The following is a 24,774-nucleotide window of genomic DNA, read 5'->3' as shown; positions in this document are numbered from 1 at the left end:
GTCAGCAGAACGGAGTACAGACAGAGCGGAGGGGAGGAAGTCACAAGGAAGGGAGGGAGAGGGAGGGAGGGAGGGGGAGCGGAATGGCTGCACTAGCCACCTCACCATGTGATGTCTTCACCCTCTTGTCCATCCAGCTGGGGCCGCCCCTTCAGCCACTGGCACAGAAGTGACAGTAGCTGGAGAGGGGCTTGCAGGTGGGCGACCCAGGGCTGGCGGGATGCAGGGGAGCAGGAGCTGCCCTGGTCCTCCTTTTCTTCTGTGGGGGAGGCAGCAGGGCGGATAACCGGCCCTGGCGCAGCTCAACCCCGGGAAAACAGAGAAGTCTGCTGCGACTCTGTTGTCCCTGTGAAAAAAAAAAAAAAATCAAGTGAAAATAAAATAAAAAAGTAAAAAATCAAAAAATCTTCACAAAGACAACTCTGCAGTGCAGAGGGTGTCTTGCCTCCTTGACACTAAGCAAAAAACTGAAAGTCTCTCTCTCCAGGCTGAGGGTATAGCTGCTGGAGGAGGGGCTTAACAGTCTTTTACTTAGTGTCACGCCTCCTATGGAGATAAGCTATACCCAAGAGTTCCTGTGTCCCCCAAGGAATTGGGCGAGAAAAAGTCGTTTTTATCTAATGCCCGCAGTCTGCCTTAGTAAGACTTGTTTCACATACGTGGCACTACAGCGGTTTTTGTCCCACCAATTCTCTGCATATTTGCCCGGTAGCAGCGAGAGCTCCACTGGACTCCATTACAGATAATGGGATCAGCAGGCATTCCAGTACCATCCTGCAATGCCGGATCCAGACAGCTACAGAAGACTACTATTTTTTTGTTTTAAACACAAACTAAACTTTTTGAATCATGCAAGCTGAGACAAATGTGTTGTTGAGAACAACAGTTATTGGATCTCAACACATTTCACTCACCTTCCTCTTGACTTGAGGTCTCGGAGCTGTCTTCTTGGCTTTTACAATACTTTGAACTAGGTTGTAAATGACCTGATGAAAATGTTGCACAATGGAACATCAGAATTACTCAGATTTAGAATTAACCTATTTTCTGTAAAGTATAGTCAATGTTATTAGGATGAAGCAAAATTCTGTATACTTCTATAGGTGAGATCCCTTGCGGGAGTTTCATGCAGGGGGAGGGGGGAAAGCACAAATTGGTCATACTATTTTTATTTTATTTTTTTAAATCTTATAGTTGCTATCTGGTTAAGAGCACAAAGTTTTGTCATATTTCGGTTAATTTTGTAGCTTTCTGCCAATGTTAAATTGTATTTTCATGCTGCTGCAGTAATGTGGTTTTGTGATGATAGTGAAACTCCCTTTCTCTCCCCTCATCAGTACCAAGTAGGATTCTGGACGCAGCTCAGGCAGGGTACTAGCTCTCCTTACAGCTGTATATGGAGACGTTTTGCAACTAACCAGAAACAGCTGTCTACGGATAGATATTTGGCTTGGCTATTTTCCCTTGTCATGTCCCAAGACTTGTTAAAGGGGTATTCCCATCAAATACAATGAGGGTATATCGCTAGGATAGACCCCCATTGTCCGATAGGTGTGGGTCCCACCTCTGGGACCCGCACCTACAAGGAGAATGGAGCGGGAAGCGCTGTGGCTGGAGGACCCCGGGTTTACCAAGGTCGGTCCACCACCTAGCGCTGCTCCCATACAAGTGAATGGGAGCACAACACGCTGCCCCTGCTCCCATTCATTTCTATGGGGTAGACTGAAATAGGCGAGCCAGTGCTCGGCTATTTTTGGCGGCCCCATTGAAATGAATGGAGGGCAGCTGCGCAGGCGCAGTGTGGCCTCCATTAATTTCCCCGCTCTGTCCTCATTGTAGGTGCGGAACCAGCGGTGGGACCCTCACCTCAGACAATGGGTGCATATCCTAGCGATATGCCCCCATTGTATGTGATGGCAAAACCCCTTTAAGTCAGACTGACTCAGAGGAAGGCATTTCCAGAAGGTGGCGCTGGTGAGATGTTCTCTTTCCCTGGGAGATATTTCTTTGCATAGAATAGTCACATATTAGGTTGCCAACATCTGATGTGTCATTCTAAAATCTGCAACATTACCCAGTTTTCTCTCAGTGGCACATGTGGCGGCGATTCCTCGCCACTGAATAGACACCTAACATTTTCTTTTTTTTTTTAACAAAGGTGTCCATATTATTTAAGCATTTGGTTAAATTTCAAAAGCCACAAAACAAGAACTGTCAGTAAGTGTCCTATTACTTTCAGCCAGACTACACGGGCTCACATTTTATATGTTCAGTGTAATTGTCATCTTTTCCAACATAGAACCAAGGAGACATCTCAGAGTGGGAAGTAAGCAGAAATTAGCCAAGCTGCAGCATTCTAAGTTTGCAGTTATTACTTACTACCGGAGTGAGCAGGTTCTGCTTGGATACTCTGGAAAAAGCTGTAGACCTTTTGATTCTGAAGTAGAGCCTGGGACGGAGATGAAAAGATTTGCCTGAAAGGGGGGGGGGGGAATAAAAAAATAAAAAAAATGAAAACTGCAAAACAAGCAGGGATGCAGTACATACATATTTCTTGACAAATTTGCAAAAAATAAAAAAAGAGAACAAGTGGTTAATGAGGACCCACCACCTGTCTGGACATGTCTGTTTAGTGATTACCTAAGCAACAATTCTGGAGCATCTTTTCATAAAACGCTGTAGTATGTTGTTCCCTTATTATTCCTCTTTAAAATTTATATTGGCAACTGTGTCCCTGTCCAAGCACTGCTTTAACAAGAAGAATGGTAACACACTATTGGCAATTTATGAATACATTTCTAGGAGGAATAACAGCAGCACAGTGCAGATTGCAGAGTGAAGAAATGATGCTTCTTATTTGGTGGGGAATGCCAGTATGTACTACAATGGACAGGTCAGGTTCCCAGATCAGTGTTGTGTTTTGCTTCTCGTGTACTTTAGAACGTCAATAATAGCCGAATATGAAATGTTCATACAGGAAAGTCTGCTTTATAAAGAACATAACAAAACTCACTAGGATATCCCATCATTTTGTGATCATAAAGCAAAGCCCTAGAACTATACCATCCCTCTACTAAATAGGAAGACTAATAAATGTGTAACTGTCGCCATCCTGTTCTGCAATCTTCTCATCTGAGACAAACTTGCCATATGGCAGATGGGCTCATACAATTTAATTAAAAACAATGCATCTTAGAATAAAAACGCTTCCATGCTTGTATATAGACCGGCCACAGCATATTTGTGTTTGCTTTTGCATTACAACCACAGCAGACGTGCGCCCGCCAGTTTAATTTATGACACTTTATCAGTGGATGTGTGCCCCATATCACCTCCAAATAAATATGTCTCCACAATAACTGCAGATCCAGGTCCCAACTTACTTTACAATCAGCTCCAAGTCACAGCAGTGAGACTCTTCTCTCCTTTTCCCTAGTTGTAAGGCTGCTAAAATGGGTTTATCAAGGTTTTCATTGGAGAGCTCTTTTGGAAGCTTAAAACAAGAAAAGGAAAATCTGTTCATGTCATGAAACGTGTAAGGCAGCATACCAAGATACCATAAAAAACAAACAAACATTCTTCATCTACAAATACTAATCCATACAAAGACACCGCTACATATTCCATACATCTATATACAGTGCCAGAAACCCCTTGTGAAGAAACATTACTGTATCACAATAGTTTAGGCGTAAAGGCCTTGATAGACTGCCCAATGTTCGGGTGGGACCATGGCCTGATAATAAACCCGCCGACTGCACTTGTTTGCATTAGTATGCTAAGCAAATAGGGAGAAGTGATTTGCAATTGTTCCTCCCCAATCCCTAACAATTGGCAGCACATGCCCGATTAAATGTGCTGCCGACAACTGTCAATCATTCATTCTGATATAGGATGGGAAGCAGCCAAAAAAAATTGCGTTTTCCTTATCGGCAGGAGAGTGATAGGAGCAAGTTCATACAAACAAGCATTCCTGTTCCTGATAGCAGGCCCGAAAATCGCTCAGTAAATAGGGCCTTAAAGGGTTACACTCACCTTATACATTGGTGACATCACTAGGATATGCCAACCAATGTCAGATAGGAGCGGGTCTCAGACGTGAGACCTACATCTATCTCCATTCACTTCTATAGCGCTCACGTTAAGCCCCACATCGGTGAATGAAGAACGCATGGCCACCTCTCCCCTGATGTCACAGCCATGCAGGGGAAAAAGCCTTGGGAAGGGCAGTGGGATCGGGCACTTTTAAATGGCAAGCCCGTCCATCTGGGCACTAGGGAGTCTTTTTTTCACAGCAATAAAAGGGCTTTTCCTGGACATGGAATAAACACCCAGTTGACATAAAGGATCGGTTATAACGCTTTTACAACGTTCTGGTGGCCACTGCTGGTAGTTATATTAGTGAGATTTATGGGACAGACTCCCTTTAAGGCTATTTATCTTTGGATTTGAATAATATGCAATATAGGCTTCTCGTCAGCTGTCCTCTAATACCATTCAGAACGCTGCTGCAGTGGCCCGAGACTACAGGTGAAACGCAAATAATTTGAATATAGTGCAAAAGTCCATTTATTTCAGTAATGCAAATTAAAAGGAATTGCATTAATGCAGCTTAAGATTAGAATTTTGTGAAAAGATTCAATATTCTAGGCTCAAAGTGTCACACTAGTCAGCTAATTAATCCATACCCCCTGAGCAAAGGGTACCTGAGATTGTGACTTTGGGGTTTCATAAGCTGTAAGCCATAATTATCCAAATTATAACAAATAAAGGCTTGAAATGTCTCGCTTTGCATGTAATGAGTCTATCACATATATTAGCTTCACCTTTTAAGTTGCATTACTGAAATAAATGAACTTTATTATACGATATTCTAATTTTTCGAGTTTACCTGTATAATCTAATTGCAATTTCCAAAATACAAGCAGGACGACTAGACGCCGCCCCAAGCCACTAGCATATAAGGTGCAGTAGTTTGAGATATTTGTGCTCCCCGACCTCTAAAGAAATTGGATTGAGCCATCTGCATTAAAGTAGTTTTTATTCTCTGACCTGTTAGAAAGGTAGTTGATGTATTCTGGAGTGAATGTAATCTTCTCATCAGTGACTTTATTTACGAGTTATCCCCTCTTTTCTGATCCTCAGCTGTGTATTGTGACAAACACTCATCTCCAACTGACACAGGACAGGAAGTCAGTTACTTCTCTATTCATTCCTGAGAGACTGACATTGAGGCTCCCATAGCAAAGCTGACTTTGCGTCCATACATAAGATGCTGTGTTATTTGGAAAGTCAGAGTGCTGGTCACATGAGACAGCTGAGAATCAGAAGGGAGGGGATTAGCTCACAAATACAGTCACTGGTAAGAAAATTACCTTCACTACTGATTACATCATGTACCTTTCAGGTTAGAGAATAAAGAATGTTTGCAAGAGTTCTTCTTTAATGAACATTAGCAATCTCTAACAATTTGTATATACCATTAAAACAAATTCCTGCAGCTCCCGATGAGATTTTGTAACAGATGTTCTTGAGTTATCGGACCACTTTACCTAAAAGAAAGAGAAAGGCATAAGATACCAATCTACAGAATACTTGCATCTGGATACTGTATACGTAGACTATAGCAGGGCTTCTCTCCTAGAGTGATGACCGGGCCACCCCTAGTGGATGAAGTCTACATTAAAAATATAGCATATTTTTTTTTAATTAAGGTGCCATCTCACAATTATTTTTTATAACTCATTACGCCAGCACTGAGGGGAGGAGAAAGATGCAGGGACTGAGCATGATAGTCCACATTGGAGAGAGGAGGCTGTCATGCCCTGTCAATATCAAAAGAAGGGGGAGAGGTAGAGCTGAAGCGGTATTCCAAAGACCCACTTACGGTGGGTTCACATCACATTTTATGCCTTCATTTGACATATAAGTTACTCAAAAAAAAAAAAAAAAAAAAAGTACAAAAACACAGCACACCACGTTCTTGTTTCCTGCACAGTCCGGTAAAAAATGTATTTTTTTTTTTTTTTTTGTTTTTTTTTTTACCACAATGGAACTCTATGGTGAATGGATGCCACAGTATGGATTCAGTCTGAGGCATCCGTTTAACGTATATATTTTTTTGTATACGTTAAACGGATGGGAAAGACGCGATGTGAACCCATTAATTTCATTATTAGTTTCATATAACCTGGTTTAATAAAGTTGATCTTGGTGACAGATTATCTTTAAATTAGGGGTGCACCGAAATTTCGGCGGCCGAAAATATCGGCCGAGAATGCACCTAATCTGTTTCTGCCGATATTTTTACATATCGGCCGGAAATAGCGGGGAGGAGCTGGGGGCCGGTGCGTTCACTGTGCTCCGGCCCCCAGCTCCAGTAGTTATAAAATGTTGTACAATTAATAAGCATTCTATTAATTTGGCCCCCCTCTGCAGTATTACATTCAATACAGCCACATCCTACTCACAGGGCTGTGCTGGCCGGCCGGGCAGACGAGCGGCAGCATCACGACTGACGTCACATGCCTGCGCCGCCTCCTTCATTCAGAAAGTAGGCCGGGCACATGACGTCAGTTGTGACGCTGCCGCTCCTCTGCCCGGCCGGCCAGCATTAAGATGACAGCCCTGTGAGTATGATGTGGCTGTATTGAATGTAATACTGCAGAGGGGGGCCAAATGAATAGATTTCTTATTAATTGTACAACATTTTATAACTACTGGAGCTGGGGGCCGGAGAACAGTGAACGCACCGGCCCCCAGCTCCTCCTCCCAGTTCCTCCCCGCTATTTTCTATTAATCTATTAATTGTACAATGGGGGCTGTGGATGGCACTGTTATGGGGTGGGTGGGGGTCTGTGGATGGCACTGTTATGGGGTGGGTGGGGGTCTGTGGATGGCACTGTTATGAGGTGGGTGGGGGTCTGTGGATGGCACTGTTATGAGGTGGGTGGGGGTCTGTGGATGGCACTGTTATGAGGTGGGGGGGGTCTGTGGATGGCACTGTTATGAGGTGGGGGGGTCTGTGGATGGCACTGTTATGGGGTGGGTGGGGGTCTGTGGATGGCACTGTTATGGGGTGGGTGGGGGTCTGTGGATGGCACTGTTATGGGGTGGGTGGGGGTCTGTGGATGGCACTGTTATGGGGTGGGTGGGGGTCTGTGGATGGCACTGTTATGAGGTGGGTGGGGGTCTGTGGATGGCACTGTTATGGGGTGGGTGGGGGTCTGTGGATGGCACTGTTATGAGGTGGGGGGGGGTCTGTGGATGGCACTGTTATGGGGTGGGTGGGGTCTGTGGATGGCACTGTTATGGGGTGGGGGGTCTTTTAAAAGTATTTGGGCAAAAGGGCAGTTTCGGTTTCGGTCAAGGGGTATCCTGAATTTTCGGTTTCGGACCAGAATTTTCATTTCGGTGCACCCCTACTTTAAATGTTTTTGAACATTTTATTAAAAATGTAGTTATTTTTTTGTTCCCACCATGCAATGACTTGAGCAGTATTAGAATACACTGCAGGATTTCTAGGCAGAAGAAAAAAAAAAAAGAAAAAAAAGGAGCAGTGACAGTCCATTAAGAGTAAGTGCAACGGGCCTGTAAGTACCAAGTTCCCCATGCAGACCAATAGACCAACTCTTCACGGAGAGAAAAAAAATAATGATGCAGCGTCTGGTTAACTTAAAAAATGTGACTGCATTGTATGCTCTTGTAACTACATTGTAAGGCTCCATTCAGACGTCCGTAGAATGTGTCCGCACCCGTTCAACAATTATCCAGAACGGGTGCAGACCCATTGATTCTCTATGGGGCAGGAATGGATGCAGACAGCAGTGTGTGTGTGCTGTCCGCATCCGCATTTCCGGAGCGCGGCAATAGCGGACAAGAATAGGCAGTTCTATGGGGGTGCTGGCCGGGTATATTGCGGATCCGCAATACACTACGGACGTGTGAATGGACCCTAAAAGTACAATCAAATCACAGAGGGGCTATAAAATAAAACCTCAGAAAAGGTTCATAAACGCACTCACCTCGAACGTGTAGTCCGAGTTCTTGTCAGCTCTCCTCCTCTGTACATGCTTAATACTTATACTCGCAATGTGAACAGCTGCAAAACATGAAGCAAACATTTACCATGGGTGAGGGGCACATCATGTACTTAGAGCATATATTTCTAACCATATATTTCTCAATTATAGGCGAAAATATTGCTCACTAGTCTGTGCAAATCTCCAATTTAACCACTGACCAACAGGACAAATATGGAAAAAGACATGTGGTATAAACACAGAAGAACTAGAAGATATAAGCGTCTTCTAGACATCTTCTCTTTTGGATCTGCGAGCCCTTTAATCTGGATTTTTCAATAAATGTCATAATGTTAGGAGTGCGCGGACCATCTGGATGCTGGCGCTCCTACACTGAACGGTTGTTTGCACGGACTGGTGAGTGATGCTGTCCTATTACATGCAAGTGGGCATGGACTCCCGGCTCCTGATAACTCCATGCGCTCAACTATATCTGGACAGCAAAAGACCGAACAAATTTCTCAAATGCTGGTTAATACTAACATTTTAAAATGTTAGATATGAGAAAGCACAGGAGCATGTGAAACATAAAAGCGTCTCAGCAACATTTCATCTTTTTGATCAGTTTGCCTTTTATTCTGGAATTTTTTAATAAATGTAAATTTTACAGGACTGTGCCAAACCATAATTTTTTTCTGTATATTTATCACTTTCTAGTTTTTTAAGTTAACCCCTTCTACCCTGGGCCAGTTTTTCGCCCTCCTGCCGAAGCCATTTTTTGCAAATCTGACATGCGTCACTTTTTGTGGTAATCACTTTGGAACACTTTTACTTAACCACGCCATTCTGAGATTGTTTTTTCGTGACACATTGTACTTCATGAGAGAGTCCTAAATTTGAGTCAATGTATTTCACCCTTATTAATGAAAAAAAAATTTGCAACCAAGAATTTCTATTTTTATTTCTCAGCTTTTAAAATCAGAAAGTGATACCTCATAAAATATTACTTAACATTCCCCATATGTCTACTTTATGTTGGCATCATTTTGTAAATGTCATTTTAGAAGCCATTCTTAATATTTTAAAGAAAAATTCCAAAACCCACTTTTTAAAGGACCAGTTCAGGTCTGAAGTCACTTTGTGGGGCTTAAATAGTGGAAACCCCCATAAATGACTACACCCCTTTAAGTTACTCAAAACTAATTTTACAAACTTTGTTAACCCTTTAGGCGTTCCACAAGAATTAAAGGAAAATGGAGATGACATTTCAAAATTTCACTTTTTTGGCAGGTTTTCAATTTTAATCCATTTTTTTTTTAACACAAAGGGTTAACATCCAAACAAAACTCAATATTTTTTGCCCCGATTCTGCAGTTTACAGAAACACCCCACATTTGGTCGTAAGCTGCTGTATGGGCACAGGGCAGGGCGCAGAAGAAAAGAAGCGTCATATGGTTTTTGGAAGGCAGATTTTGCTGGACTGGTTTTTAGATGCCATGTCCCATTTGAAACCCCCCTGATGCACCCTTACAGTAGAAACTCCCAAAAAAATAACCCCATTTTGGAAACTAGGGGATATGGTGCCAGTTTTATTGGTACTATTTTGGGGTACATATGATTTTTAATTGCTCTATTACGTTTTTTGGGAGACAAGGTAACCCGAAAAAAAAAAAAAAAAAAAACTGTTTTGGCAGTTATTTTTTACAACATTCATCTGACATGGTAGATCATGTGCTATATTTATAGAGCAGGTTGTTATGGACGCAATGATGTCAAATATATCTACTTTGTTTCAGTTTTACATAATAAAGCATTATTGAAAAAAATAAAATAGTTTTTGTGTCTCCATTTTCTGAACGCCTTATTTTATTGTATTTTTCTGCCGATCGTCTTGAGCAGGGGATCGATTTTTGCAGGATGAGTTGACGTTTTTATTGGTACAATCTTTGGGTACATATGATTTTTTGATTATTACACAATTTTTTTGGCATTTTTATTTATTTTTACAGCGTTCACCTGAGGAGTTAGGTCATGTGACTTTTTTATAGAGCAGATAGTTATGGACATGGCCATACCCAATATGTACACTTTCTTATTTAAGTTTTATACAATAGCATTTTTGAAACCAAAAAGATTCTGTTTTAGTGTCTCCATAGAACCATAGCTTTTTTTATTTTTTGGCCGATTGTCTTAGGTAGAGTCTAATTTTTTGCGGGATGAGTTGACGGTTTGATTGGTACCAATTTGGGGGGGCATATGCCTTTTTGATCACTTGCCGTTTCAAATTATGTGACGTTAGGTGACAAAAAAAAAAGGCTTTTTTGGCACTTTATTTTTTAGGGTGTTCAGCTGAGGGGTTAGGTTGTGTGATATTTTTATAGAGCTGGTTGTTACGGACGCGGCGATACCTAATGTATACTTTCTATTTATTTCATTTTAACACAATAGCATATTTGAAACAAAAAAAAAATTATGTTTTAGTGTCTCCATGTTCTGAGAGCTATATTTTTATTTTTATTTTACGGATTTGGTTATGCCCATTATGTGTGTTTTTTTCTTTTCTATTTTTTATTATAAAGTCAGGGGAAAAGGGTTTTTTTTTTTTTCTTTTTTACTTGAAACTTTATTTCTGTTCCACTCTGGGACTTCAACTTTTAGGGGTCTGATCCCGTCTGCAATGCATTAGGATACATCTGTATCGTAATGCATTGCCTGTTAGCGTATTACACGAAGTAATACACTAACAGCTTGCCTAGGAGACGGGCCTGAGGCTGGATCCCGATGCCATGCAAGTCATTGAGCAGCCTCTGCATGGCATCAGGCTGCCTTGTCACCCATCGGGTCCCCGCCACAGCAGCGCGGGGACCCGTTGGGCTCCCTCACCCTCTGCAAACCCCTTTTATGTCATGGTCAGCTCTGACCACAGCATAGAAGGGGTTAATCCTCCGGCATCAGCTTTTACAGCAATGCCAGCGGATACAGCAGGGGCCCGGCTATCTGGGACCGCTGGGCCCCTGCAGTGATCGGGCGCACACCGCTCCGGTGCCCACCCGATCACCATGACGTACTATTACGTTGATGTGGGAACACACTGACTTCCATAACGTAATAGTGCGTCATGTGTCAGGAAGGGGTTAAAGGGAACCTGTCCCCATGAATATGCAGTGTACTTTTCAGGCAGAATGATATAGAGCAGGAGCATCTAAGCAGATTGATGTCGTTTTATAGGAAAAGATTCAGTAAAACTTGTATTTCAATCATTTAAATTCCTGCTCTTTCTGGGTTTTGAAGTCCAGGATGCGGCCCTATCAGTGACCGACCGCTATGTGTACACACAGACCTAGAGGGAAGGCTGTCATCACTGATAGGACCGCCTCCTGGACTTCCTAAAGTGAGTAGGAATTTAAATGAGTAAATTACAGGTTTTACTGAATATTTTCCTTCCCACAAAACTAAATCTCTAGTCTATCAAACAGTTTTACAGTTTTTTATTTACGATATTCGATGTGATAAAACAGACCAGTTAATACTTACTTACTATATATATATATATATATATATATTACATATACATACATATACACATACAGTACAGACCAAAAGTTTGGACACACCTTCTCAAAGAGTTTTCTTTATTTTCATGGACTATGAAAATTGTAGATTCACACTGAAGGCATCAAAACTAGAGGTAGTCACCTGAAATGGTTTTCATTTCACAGGTGTGCCCTGTCAGGTTTAATAAGTGGGATTTCTTGCCTTATAAATGGGGTTGGGACCATCAGTTGCGTTGTGGAGAAGTCAGGTGGATACACAGCTGATAGCCCTACTGAATAGACTGTTAGAATTAGTATTATGGCAAGAAAAAAGCAGCTAAGTAAAGAAAAACGAGAGGCCATCATTACTTTAAGAAATGAAGGTCAGTCAGTCCGAAAAATTGGGAAAACTTTGAAAGTGTCCCCAAGTGCAGTCACAAAAACCATCAAGCGCTACAAAGAAACTGGCTCACATGCGGACCGCCCCAGGAAAGGAAGACCAAAAGTCACCTCTGCTGCGGAGGATAAGTACATCCGAGTCACCAGCCTCAGAAATCGCAGGTTAACTGCAGCTCAGATTAGAGACCAGGTCAATGCCACACAGTTCTAGCAGCAGACACATCTCTAGAACAACTGTTAAGAGGAGACTGTGTGAATCAGGCCTTCATGGTAGAATATCTGCTAGGAAACCACTGCTAAGGACAGGCAACAAGCAGAAGAGACTTGTTTGGGCTAATGAACACAAGGAATGCACATTAGACCAGTGGAAATCTGTGCTTTGGTCTGATGAGTCCAAATTTGAGATCTTTGGTTCCAACCACTGTCTTTGTGCGATGCAAAAAAGGTGAACGGATGGACTCTACATGCCTGGTTCCCACCGTGAAGCATGGAGGAGGAGGTGTGATGGTGTGGGGGTGCTTTGCTGGTGACACTGTTGGGGATTTATTCAAAATTGAAGGCATACTGAACCAGCATGGCTACCACAGCATCTTGCAGCGGCATGCTATTCCATCCGGTTTGCGTTTAGTTGGACCATCATTTATTTTTCAACAGGACAATGACCCCAAACACACCTCCAGGCTGTGTAAGGGCTATTTGACCATGAAGGGGAGTGATGGGGTGCTGCACCAGATGACCTGGCCTCCACAGTCATCGGACCTGAACCCAAGATGGTTTGGGGTGAGCTGGACCGCAGAGTGAAGGCAAAAGGGCCAACAAGTGCTAAGCATCTCTGGGAACTCCTTCAAGACTGTTGGAAGACCATTTCAGGTGACTACCTCTTGAAGCTCATCAAGAGAATGCCAAAAGTGTGCAAAGCAGTAATCAAAGCAAAAAATGGCTACTTTGAAGAACCTAGAATATGACATTTTCAGTTGTTTCACACTTTTTTGTTATGCATTTTTTTGGGGGAAAGGGTTGACCACGGCATCTGAAGTGTTAAATGTCCGCGACTGGCATATGAGCCATGGGTGTCTGCTATATGAAACAGAAGGCACCCTGGGGCTATGGGAGTAGGTGGCATCTTTAACCACCTCCGGACCGCCTAACGCACGGATGCGTCCGGAAGGTGGTTGATTCATTCCTCCTGGACGCATCTGTGCGTCATCTCGCGAGACGCGAGATTTCGGTCAGAGCCGGCCCGTGCATGCGCATCGCGGGCCGGTAAAAGTTAAAGGAGTATTTCGTCAGCAACCTGCCAGCCAAAGATAGTCGCTGGCAGGTTGCTGATTTAAAAAAAAAAAAAATAAATCGAATCAGAAGCCAGCTAACACATCATATTAGTAAATATGATGTGTTAAATGGCTTCCCTGCTCCTCTGCTGGTCCTTTTCGTCGGTTGGTCTCAGCAGAGGAGCAGGCATCACTGTGAGTACCCACCAACACTTCACTTAGCCCCAAATCACCCTCCATCACCCCAATTAACCCCTTGATCGCCCCCTGTCAATCACCTAGTGAAAGGGAAAAAAGTGATCAGTGTAAACTGTCACACTTTTTTCACTGGTATTGACTGTTAGGTTTAGGATAGTTTAGGCCCCTTGGTAAGGTAGTTTAGCGATTGTTTAGCGCCCAGCCCACCGCACCGCAGTCACTGATTAGCGTATCGCTAATCAGCATTTGTACTTTTATAGTTTCTGTAAGTGATCAAAACTGATCACGGTCAGATCTATAATAGTATCAGTGTCACTTTAGTTCGCCCTCCACCCAAAACGCAGTGTTTGCCCGATCAGGCCTGATCGGTCGCCCACACGTGCGTTCGCCCACACCCGCCCCACCGCAGTGACAATTTTTTTTCTCTTCTTATCACTGCACATTCACTTTACACGCGCTGCGGCAATAAAAAAAAACAAAAAAAAAAAAACAGTTTTGATATTTTTTATTAACCGCAGCGGCCTCCGGTACTTCGCTAGCCTCCCATTTGTAAGACAGGCTTGCTTTTTTTTTTCTTGGGTAGTCTCAGGGAATACCCCTAAATTTAGCTGCCCAAATGTCAAACAGGGGGTATTCTTCTGAAGAGGCCTACAGGCTTCTGACCCAGTCGGATGAGGAATGGGAACCCTCATCTGATGAATCTAGCGGGTCAGAATATGAACCTGTAGAAAGCAGTGGCACTCTGACCCAAAGTTCGGACGAGGAGGCTGAGGTCCCTGATGGCACCAGGCGTACCCGTATGGCGCTGGTCAGAAATTGGTTAAAAAACACCTCTAAATGAATGACTAGAATTACTGAATACATTATTTCTAAAAGGCCCAAATACACATTAGGCTATTGCTGGCCAAACCCATTTTTGATAGACAGGTCCACAGGGTACTTTCACACTAGCGTTATTCTTTTCCGGCATAGAGTTCCGTCCTAGGGGCTCAATACCGGAAAATAACTGATCAGTTTTATCCTCATGCATTCTGAATGGAGAGAAATCCGTTCAGGATGCATCAGGATGTATTCAGTTCAGTCACTGAACGGCGTTTTGGACGGCGTAAATACCACAGTATGCTGCGGTTTTATCTCCATCCAAAATTGTGGAACACATTTTTTCCCATTGATATGCGTTAATGCCAGATCTGTCCCAGAGTGTTCCGGCAAAACGGATCCGGCATTGCGGTCTGCGCATGCTCAGTCCGCTAAAAAATAAATGCTGGATCCGTTTTTCTGGACGACACTGGAGAGACGGATCCAGCGTTTCAATACATTTGTCATACGGATCAGGATCCTGATCTGTCTGACAAATGCCATCAGTTTGCATGCGTTTTGACGGATCTGGCAGGCAGTTCCAGCCACGGAACTGCCTGCCGGAATACTCTTCCGCAAGTGTGAAAGTACCCTAAGGGCACATGCATAAAACCATATTTTGGGTCCTTATCAGATCCGCATTTTAGGTGGATCGCACGCAGACCATTTCTATTAGGTAAATGCTGCATGCACACGGACCCACAGTTTGCGGACTGGATGAGGATCTTCCGATCCACAATATGTTGGGGGAGAAAAGAATTGGGCATGTTTTCTCCCAAGAGATAAGCCATCACCAGAGATGTCTGGCAGTAGCCTTCTTGTTTCTCCCCAATGAAAACAGACACCTGCCTGAACAGAACACGTATGAGGGATTTGTGAGCGATAGTAGTCCGCCAAATGAGTGTTCGGCTGACAGCTATTTAAGGGGTAAGGGCTCCTTAACTCTGCGGCCATTTGCTTTGGTACTCCAAGGCATATCTAGGGGCTGGCCTACTGAAACGGAAGTGACAAAAGAAACACGATTAGGTTTATGGGCAATAGGTTAAAATTTTTACTCTCACTGTAGCACTGCTATATACGAAAAAGGTTTTCCTTTGCCATTATTACTACGTGTAATGTACTGTCCTCCAGAAGCCAGTACATTACATATAGTAATAGCAGCAAACAAAGCTTTTCAGACCATGGATAATATTAGGAATAAACTATAGACAGACAATCTCTATAATTCCAGACTACAACGGTAATCAGGCAGTAATGGCCTGTGTGCCACTGGATGTGGTAAGTTTATCAAAAATGTAGAAAATGCAGAATATGAGCTGGATGATTAAGACGTCTGGATGACACACACCTGCTTGTTGAAGATTGTGAACCATTGCTCCAACTCCATTGCGAGCACCTACACTGCCATCTGGGTCGCAGCCATCACGGTTGGGTAAATATTCATGAATATTCTCCTACAAAAGAGAAGAGGAAACATTAACTCAGTGAACAACAGTATTTAGAGGGAATCTGTCACCAGCGACTTCCATTCCCGAGTTATGTTAAGTTTTCTTAATATGCAAATTAGGGCTTTGAGGGCATCATCATTACTCTTGTTGCACCCAATCTCTACCCCTTTCTGTGGCCAGCCCCTGTCGCTGCAAAGAGGGAGGGGCTGGCCAATGGAAGAAATGGAGCTTAGGTGCAATAAGAGCAATGACGACTGCCACATTGCCCCTAAGCCTATTCTGCCGCAGTCTTGCTGCTGCTAGAGCTTGCTATAAGTGTGCATTATCTGCTGCCCAGCATGTGAAACTCTATTCCTCCAGAGATGGGGAGAGACTGGGAAAGAAGGGAGCAGGAGGCATGTGATCTGCGACAGCCTGTAGTACTGGGTGGGGGAACACAAAGCCATGTTCTGAGTATGTATTCACATACAGGAGATGGTCGCCAGACTGCATGTGAAGCATCACAGCTACCGACAGAAAAATAATAAGTGACTCACCTTACTAAATGTAAACCATTTACAAATTTTTCATGATAGCAAAGCCCTGTTAATGCTCCACCTTTGAATATATAATACAAGGTGTGTCACTTATCGTTTTAATCCACACTCGCAGCAATGCGGCTCCACTCCTCCACTGGCCAATTCCCTGTCTCCAATAAGTCCAATAGATGGATCTCTAGAGCAGGAGAACTACACAAGCAACCTCCGATAGTTAAGTACTGCCACAGAGATAAACCCACGCAAAGGTTTTTTTCTGCTCACAAGATAAAAGCATCACAAGGCAAATAGAAAAATCATGTTGACCTCATGGTTCGACCAACTTGAGTTTCACAACAGTTTCTTCCAGGGCATGCTGTTGTGAAACTCGAGTTGGGCGAGCCATGGGGTCAACGTGTATTTTTTTTCTATATCCCTTGTGATGCTTCTATCTTTTAAAGTATAATAAAACCTTTGCATTGGGTTTAACTGTGGCAGTACTTCACTATCGACAGTTGCTTGTGTATTTGTAGTTGCTGAGTCAGGGAATCAGCCAGGGAAGACACACAGGAGCGCGAGTGTGGATTCCTGAGGATTTATAACGATTCTCATGGTTTGATACCAAGCAAGCAGTGCAGACCTTGTAATGTAATGTAATGTGTGTGTATATTATATATATATATACACACACACACACACATACACTTTAGCGTTTTCTTAATGCTTTACCTTTGGTTAACATTGGCACTACAGACAGTCAATGCAACATCTAATATTTTTCAATTTGAGATTTTAATCTCGAGATTCAGTTTACTTGAGTTTTTTGGCTGCATTTGTTGCCTTACACACTAAAAGCGTCCTAATTTACTGCGACAAGGGAATGAAATGCACCAGTGACAAAAAGAGGTGAAAGATGATCAGCCGCCAGATCCCTTAGATTTAGATTGTCCTTCCAGCTGCACATACAAACTTGAGCAAATGAGAAAACCTCAGACTCCTTAGATACATTGAAGGAACCTATTACATTGGGCATCTTTTATCTCATTACCATGTTTCTGTAAACCAGGGAACAACTATAGCGCTCACAAGGTGGATCCTGCATGTATACTGGAGAACCTACAACCAGATGTCGGTTACACACTGACAGTGTGCTTTAGCCGCTTCTATTGTGGCATCTTTTTTCTCCCAATTAAGATACAGGAAAACTTGGGCTAATCTGCTACAATACCAAGTGCTTCTGCTTCACCAGAGGTGGCAAAACCACCACTAGATGTCAATGGCCCCTGTAAAGACAGCCAATGGGTGGGTGTGCTGGTGATGTCCTATGCAGTTATTACGGCAGTAAAAGCTGGCATTTAGGCCTCATGCACACCACCATATCCAATTTGCAGTCCGCAAACCACGGATCCGAAAACACAGACACCTTCTGTGTGCAATCTGCATTTGTCTCACTCCCATTACTAGAAATTACTATTCTTGTCATATTTGCAGAAAGATTCAAAAAATAATCCCAGCAGCCGTCTTCATTTTCAATCCATGATATTCTTTTATTCCATAGCAAAATTACAATACAGGACGCGTTTCGGCCCGTCCAGCCTTCCTCAACTGCATAATACTAAGTACTACGATAAAGGTTATATAGACACCCAATCATGTCATCAATGATCAACAGAAAATGACTTAAATATGTGACAGAATGCATTCATCTTGCCATAATCCATGTTCACCAAAAGGAAACGCAGTCCTCCACTTTATGCTCGTGACATCGTAGTCTGTAAGGGAATACATTCGCATTAAAATCACCTCATAATCCCTATCTAAGCCTCTAGGTTGCAAGGTATCCAGAGTATGGATCCAAAAGGCTTCGCTTTTGAGAACAGTTTTTTTGAAATCGCCTCCCCTTCTTGGCTGATGCGCCCGTTCTATCAGCTGATACTTTAACTGTGCAATTGAATGTTTTTGAGTGTGCAAGTGGTAAAGTATAGGCAATAGGAGATTCTTGTGCTTACTAATGCGGTCTTTTACCATCTGCATTGTCTCCCCTATGTATAACAGGCCACAAGGGCACTTTATCAAGTAGATTACGTATAGTAAGCCTTGATCTTATAGGTTTCCCTGTATGTGGGTGATAGAAATATTGGCCCTTCTGTACATTGCATGCAGTGCAGACAGGGGCATGTTCCACTTTCTTGGCATGCCATGGTTTTTTGTACTGCCAATGTCCACATGCACCAATTTGTCCCTTAAATTGGAGCTACGCTTATTACAAATAAGTGGTGGAGTCTTAAGTTCTTCTACAGCGGGATATGATTTTACCAGGAGATGCCAGTGTTTACGCACTAGGTTATCAAAATTGTGATTATAAGGGTGGTACTTCTGCACAAAACTGTCATTTTTTCTCGGAATTTTCTATCATTTTTAACTTCTAACAATACTTTCTCAGGGTAACCCCTTTGTAAAAATCTGTTTTTCCATCTCCTCCATCCTCATATTTTGTGTATCTGGATCTGAAACTATCCTTTTGATCCTCATGAATTGTGATTTTGGGATAAATTTATTTATTTTTTTTTATTTTTATTTTTTTTAAGAGAAGTCAGGTGTGAACTCTGATGGTGTAAAACACAGTTTTTATCCGTATACTTTCTGTACAGGTCAGTGCATAGATATCCCCCCTCCTGTTTCATCACAATCACATCCAGAAAATGTATGGAATTTGGTAACTGAATTTAAGCTCACTCCATATATTATGCAGATACTCAAAAAACAGCAAGAGGGGCGCGAGTGGCCCCGCCCACACGCAAAAATGGCAGCAATGAATCTCTTCCAGACTATTACAGACTCTTGAAAGTATTCACTGGTATAAACATAAAGTTCCTCAAAAGATTACAAAAATATTTGCATAGGGCGGGGCCACATTTGCGCCCATTGCCGTACCCTGTTGCTGCGAGAGAAAAAAAAAATAAAAAAAAATAAAATTATATATATATATATATATATATATATATATATATATATATATATATATATATATATATATATTAGCAGCACCAAATAAAAAATAATTTTCATCTAAGACTAACCGTAATAAATCCACAAAAAACTGCTGCTGTTCAACAGAATAATGACTCGATTGCAACATCAACGTCACTGCCCCCGAACCTTTGCTGTGCTCAATAGAAGTATATAGGCTGACCACATCTATGGTGACAAGCCAGCAATCTTCTGGGACGTAGAAATTGAGAAGTATCCAACAAAAAGGAAGCAGTGTTTTTCACCAACGGCGTCAGTGTCCTCTCTAAGACTATTGTTAAGGTTGACAACACGGAATCGACCGAGGCCACAATCGGTCAGCCTGGAGGATCTATCAGTAAAACACTGGCGTCACTGGTGAACGATGAATCAAAAACTCACATAACTTCTCATTAACAACTCCCCGATGTCTATACCCATCACCAAGTCCAGGATCTTAGTTTTTATTCGGAATACAGGATTGCAGTCCAGCATCTTATAGTCAAGTGTACGAAAGTTGGCGACAGGGAAGCCCTATAAGATCAAGGGTTACTATACAATGCCAAGAAAGTGGAACATGCCCCTGTCTGCACTGCATGCAATGTACAGAAGGGCCAATATTTCTATCACCCACATACAGGGAAACCTATAAGATCAAGGCTTACTATACGTAATCTACTTGATAAAGTGCCCTTGTGGCCTGTTATACATAGGGGAGACAATGCAGATGGTAAAAGACCGCATTAGTAAGCACAAGAATCTCCTATTGCCTATACTTTACCACTTGCACACTCAAAAACATTCAATTGCACAGTTAAAGTATCAGCTGATAGAACGGGCGCATCAGCCGAGAAGGGGAGGCGATTTCAAAAAAACTGTTCTCAAAAGCGAAGCCTTTTGGATCCATACTCTAGATACTTTACAGCCTAGAGGCTTAAATAGGGATTATGAGATGATGTGTTTTTAAATTTTTTAATGAGAATGTATTCCCTTACAGATTACGATGTCGCGAACATAAAGTGGAGGACTGTTACCTTTTGGTGAACATGGATTATGGCGAGGTGAATGCATTCTGTCACATAGTTAAGTGATTTTCTGTTGATCATTGATGACATGATTAGGTGTCTATTTAATCTGGTATGGTGTTACTTAGTATTATGCAGTTGAGGAAGGCTGGATGGGCCGAAATGCGTCCTGTATTGTAATTTTGCTAAGGAATAAAAGAATATCATGGATTGAAAATGAAGATGTCTGCCCCTTCCAGAGCAGCGAAATTTGAGGACCGCGAGCTGTCTGGTACGTTTTTGATATTTTCAGAAAGGACACATGGATGACTTCCGGGTTTTGTCTTTTGTGGACCCATAAGAATGAATGCGGATTGGACACTGATACAAAATATGATTGTGTACATGAGGCCTTAATGAGCATCTGTCAGCAGGGTCAACCAAACTAAATCAGATACTACCTAGAAGGGTTGATCATGCTAATTAAATCTATTAAAATAAAAAAAAGTTAAGCTTCAAGGGTAAAGAAAGGTAACGCCGCTGCACTCTGCACAGTCCCCCCAAGCGCCTGGGCCGACTCCACAACTGCGCAACAGATCAGCTGCTGCTTCCGAAGCTTGGGAAGCAGCATCGTATCCACTGCACAAGCGTCGAGTCACTGAGCAGACTAGGCGAAGGAATACAGGGCTAGATAAATCTGAGCTTTAAGGGCTCCGGCCAGCCATTCGGAGCTCAAACTTTATCATTTGCATATGAATGAAAACGGGGGTCTCTCTGCAATAATTCAACATACAAAAGAAAGAAAGATCAGCATACCCTACCAGATACTAGGGGTGGGCGATATATGCGATATGGACGATATGAATCTGTGCAACGATATGATCAGGAGCGGTAGTGAATAGACGAACCCGAACCTTCTCACCGCGGTGGCTCCGGCTCCCGACCCCGCACTGCGCTGTACTGTAGTTGCCAGGGCCTGGCGTGCACACAGCGTCAGACCGCTGGCTGACGCTGTGTGTGACGTCAGGTCCTGCAATGCATGCTGGGAAGAAGACGCGACACCACCTGCGGACTGCCGACAAGCCGAGCACCCTGCATGAAAGGCAAGTATAGCAATTCTTCTGGGGGGGGTAGGGGGGCTGGAGGATCGGGGGGGGGGGGGTCTATGTGCAAAGAATGGCAGTGGGGCTGATGGCAATGGCTCTGGGGGACATGTCTTTGGCAGTTTTGTAATTTGTATTTTTTGTGTACATAAAGAAAATACTATATCGCGATATATATCGCACATGCTTCAAATTATATCGCAATATAGATTTTGGGCCATATCACCCACCCCTAGGCACTATGCCTGTTTTTATAGGGTTGATCATGCTGACAGTAGGGGTGCACCGAAATTTCGGCGGCCGAGAATGCACCTAATCTGTTTCTGCCGATATTTTTACATATCGGCCGGAAATAGCGGGGAGGAGCTGGGGGCCGGTGCGTTCACTGTGCTCCGGCCCCCAGCTCCAGTAGTTATAAAATGTTGTACAATTAATAAGCATTCTATTAATTTGGCCCCCCTCTGCAGTATTACATTCAATACAGCCACATCCTACTCACAGGGCTGTGCTGGCCGGCCGGGCAGACGAGCGGCAGCATCACGACTGACGTCACATGCCTGCGCCGCCTCCTTCATTCAGAAAGTAGGCCGGGCACATGACGTCAGTTGTGACGCTGCCGCTCCTCTGCCCGGCCGGCCAGCATTAAGATGACAGCCCTGTGAGTATGATGTGGCTGTATTGAATGTAATACTGCAGAGGGGGGCCAAATGAATAGATTTCTTATTAATTGTACAACATTTTATAACTACTGGAGCTGGGGGCCGGAGAACAGTGAACGCACCGGCCCCCAGCTCCTCCTCCCAGTTCCTCCCCGCTATTTTCTATTAATCTATTAATTGTACAATGGGGGCTGTGGATGGCACTGTTATGGGGTGGGTGGGGGTCTGTGGATGGCACTGTTATGAGGTGGGGGGGGGGTCTGTGGATGGCACTGTTATGGGGTGGGTGGGGGGGGTCTGTGGATGGCACTGTTATGGGGTGGGTGGGGGGGGGTCTGTGGATGGCACTGTTATGGGGTGGGTGGGGGGGGTCTGTGGATGGCACTGTTATGGGGTGGGTGGGGGGGGTCTGTGGATGGCACTGTTATGGGGTGGGTGGGGGGGGGTCTGTGGATGGCACTGTTATGGGGTGGGTGGGGGGGGTCTGTGGATGGCACTGTTATGGGGTGGGTGGGGGGGGGTCTGTGGATGGCACTGTTATGGGGTGGGTGGGGGGGGTCTGTGGATGGCACTGTTATGGGGTGGGTGGGGGGGGTCTGTGGATGGCACTGTTATGGGGTGGGTGGGGGGGGGTCTGTGGATGGCACTGTTATGGGGTGGGTGGGGGGGGTCTGTGGATGGCACTGTTATGGGGTGGGTGGGGGGGGTCTGTGGATGGCACTGTTATGGGGTGGGTGGGGGGGGGTCTGTGGATGGCACTGTTATGGGGTGGGTGGGGGGGGGTCTGTGGATGGCACTGTTATGGGGTGGGTGGGGGGGTCTGTGGATGGCACTGTTATGGGGTGGGTGGGGGTCTGTGGATGGCACTGTTATGGGGTGGGTGGGGGTCTGTGGATGGCACTGTTATGGGGTGGGTGGGGTCTGTGGATGGCACTGTTATGGGGTGGGTGGGGGTCTGTGGATGCCACTGTTATGGGGTGGGTGGGGGTCTGTGGATGCCACTGTTATGAGGTGGGGGGGTCTGTGGATGGCACTGTTATGGGGTGGGTGGGGGTCTGTGGATGGCACTGTTATGAGGTGGGGGGGGTCTGTGGATGGCACTGTTATGGGGTGGGTGGGGGTCTGTGGATGGCACTGTTATGGGGTGGGTGGGGTCTGTGGATGGCACTGTTATGGGGTGGGTGGGGGTCTGTGGATGCCACTGTTATGGGGTGGGTGGGGGTCTGTGGATGCCACTGTTATGAGGTGGGGGGGTCTGTGGATGGCACTGTTATGGGGTGGGTGGGGGTCTGTGGATGGCACTGTTATGAGGTGGGGGGGGTCTGTGGATGGCACTGTTATGGGGTGGGGGGTCTTTTAAAAGTATTTGGGCAAAAAGGCAGTTTCGGTTTCGGTCAAGGGGTATCCTGAATTTTCGGTTCGGTTTCGGACCAGAATTTTCATTTCGGTGCACCCCTAGCTGACAGATTATCTTGAAGGCCTCATTCATGTCAGTGATTGATGTACGTGTGCTGTCCGTGGTCTCCTCAGACCACTCACATATCCATTGACTTTAATGTGTGCATTCACACATCACTGGTTTTCCACAGACCATGAATCTGTGGCGACACCATGGAACCAAGCCCTATTTTGTCTGTGATTACAGATGCATTATGCACATTATAGTCTACGTTGCCGTGAAAACCACAGAACATGGATGCCATTGGCGTTAGGTCCATGGATTTCGCGGATCATTGATAGAAGATGCTCTGGAAATTTTCAGCAAAGCACCGCCCGTGTAATTTGGATACCACATGGATCGCAATTCACAAAACCACAAAATCAAAGACAGATGGATCACGGAGAGCGTCACGAATGATACACAGACCATGTAGTTCTGGTCATACCACGGACATGGACGTGTGAATGAGGCCTAAGCCTCTTGTACCTGCCTTTTAGTCAGACTTGTGGCAATGGTATTAAAAGAGTTTGACCAACTGGTGTAAAGAAAAAAAAAAAAAGGGGGGGGGGCACAGTTTTTGTGTTGCTATTGGGGGGTGTCTGGGGTTGGAGGATACTAGCATCTCGTTGGTGCCGTTTCTGGGGATTAGATGCTTGTTAGGGGAGACTCTGCTGGGTAATGTATGTGGGAAATGTGATACCTGAAGGGAATATAACATGGAGGTTTTGATGCGCTGCTGTGGGGGCACCAGCGTGGAGGGGGCAATATTCTGTTTTTTAAAAGTCTGCACTAGAACTTATTAAATACGTTACAATGGCGGTCTGGGGACTGTGCTAAAAATGACAGCCGTCAGACATCCTGCTTGTATAAGGCTGCTTTCACATATTGGTTTTTGGTGGCGTTTTTCTGCACAACTGCGTTTTTAGAAGTGTTTTTTGTGGTAAAAATGCCAGTTCCAAATATTAGCTGAAGGTCTATACAAAATAAGAAAAGCTTGCGTTTTTTTTTTTGTTTGTTTTTTTACACACACACACAGACATCTCTTACTAGGGGTGGGCGATATAAACGATCATAAATTCGGGCAACGATATAGATCTTAGCTATAACGCCATATCGCAATAGATGACCACGGAGCGGTAGTGAATTGAAGAAGCATCTAACTCACCGCTCTGTGGCCTCCCGACTCTGTACCGCGCTGCCCTGGCAAGGGCATTTTGTGCACACATCATTAGCACGCTGGCTGATGCTGTGTGTGACGTCAGGTCCCTCCCAGTGCATGCTGGGAAGAAGACGAAGTCCGTCCCCTGCGGACTCC

The 24,774-nt window shown here is 44.1% G+C and overlaps 1 protein-coding gene across 6 annotated transcripts in view; it reads right to left on the bottom strand.

The window, feature by feature from the left end:
- ZCCHC2 (zinc finger CCHC-type containing 2) overlaps nucleotides 1-24,774 on the bottom strand; it is a 62,883-nt gene that overhangs the window by 33,336 nt on the left and 4,773 nt on the right. For all 6 annotated transcript variants that reach the window (XM_044293123.1, XM_044293125.1, XM_044293124.1 and 3 more), the window contains exons 2-7: nucleotides 15,629-15,734; nucleotides 8,025-8,101; nucleotides 5,481-5,552; nucleotides 3,384-3,493; nucleotides 2,380-2,474; nucleotides 915-986 (exon numbers count right to left, since the gene is read on the bottom strand). In XM_044293123.1, the coding sequence (XP_044149058.1) occupies nucleotides 915-986; nucleotides 2,380-2,474; nucleotides 3,384-3,493; nucleotides 5,481-5,552; nucleotides 8,025-8,101; nucleotides 15,629-15,734 (532 nt within the window). The remainder of the gene's footprint in view (nucleotides 1-914; nucleotides 987-2,379; nucleotides 2,475-3,383; nucleotides 3,494-5,480; nucleotides 5,553-8,024; nucleotides 8,102-15,628; nucleotides 15,735-24,774) is intronic.

The sequence above is a fragment of the Bufo gargarizans genome, chromosome 5 (genome assembly GCF_014858855.1).
Source record: "Bufo gargarizans isolate SCDJY-AF-19 chromosome 5, ASM1485885v1, whole genome shotgun sequence".
In the NCBI taxonomy this organism is placed as follows: domain Eukaryota; kingdom Metazoa; phylum Chordata; class Amphibia; order Anura; family Bufonidae; genus Bufo; species Bufo gargarizans.
The sequence above is the reverse complement of the archived record's forward strand: the minus strand, read 5'-3'. Positions and strand labels throughout refer to the sequence as shown.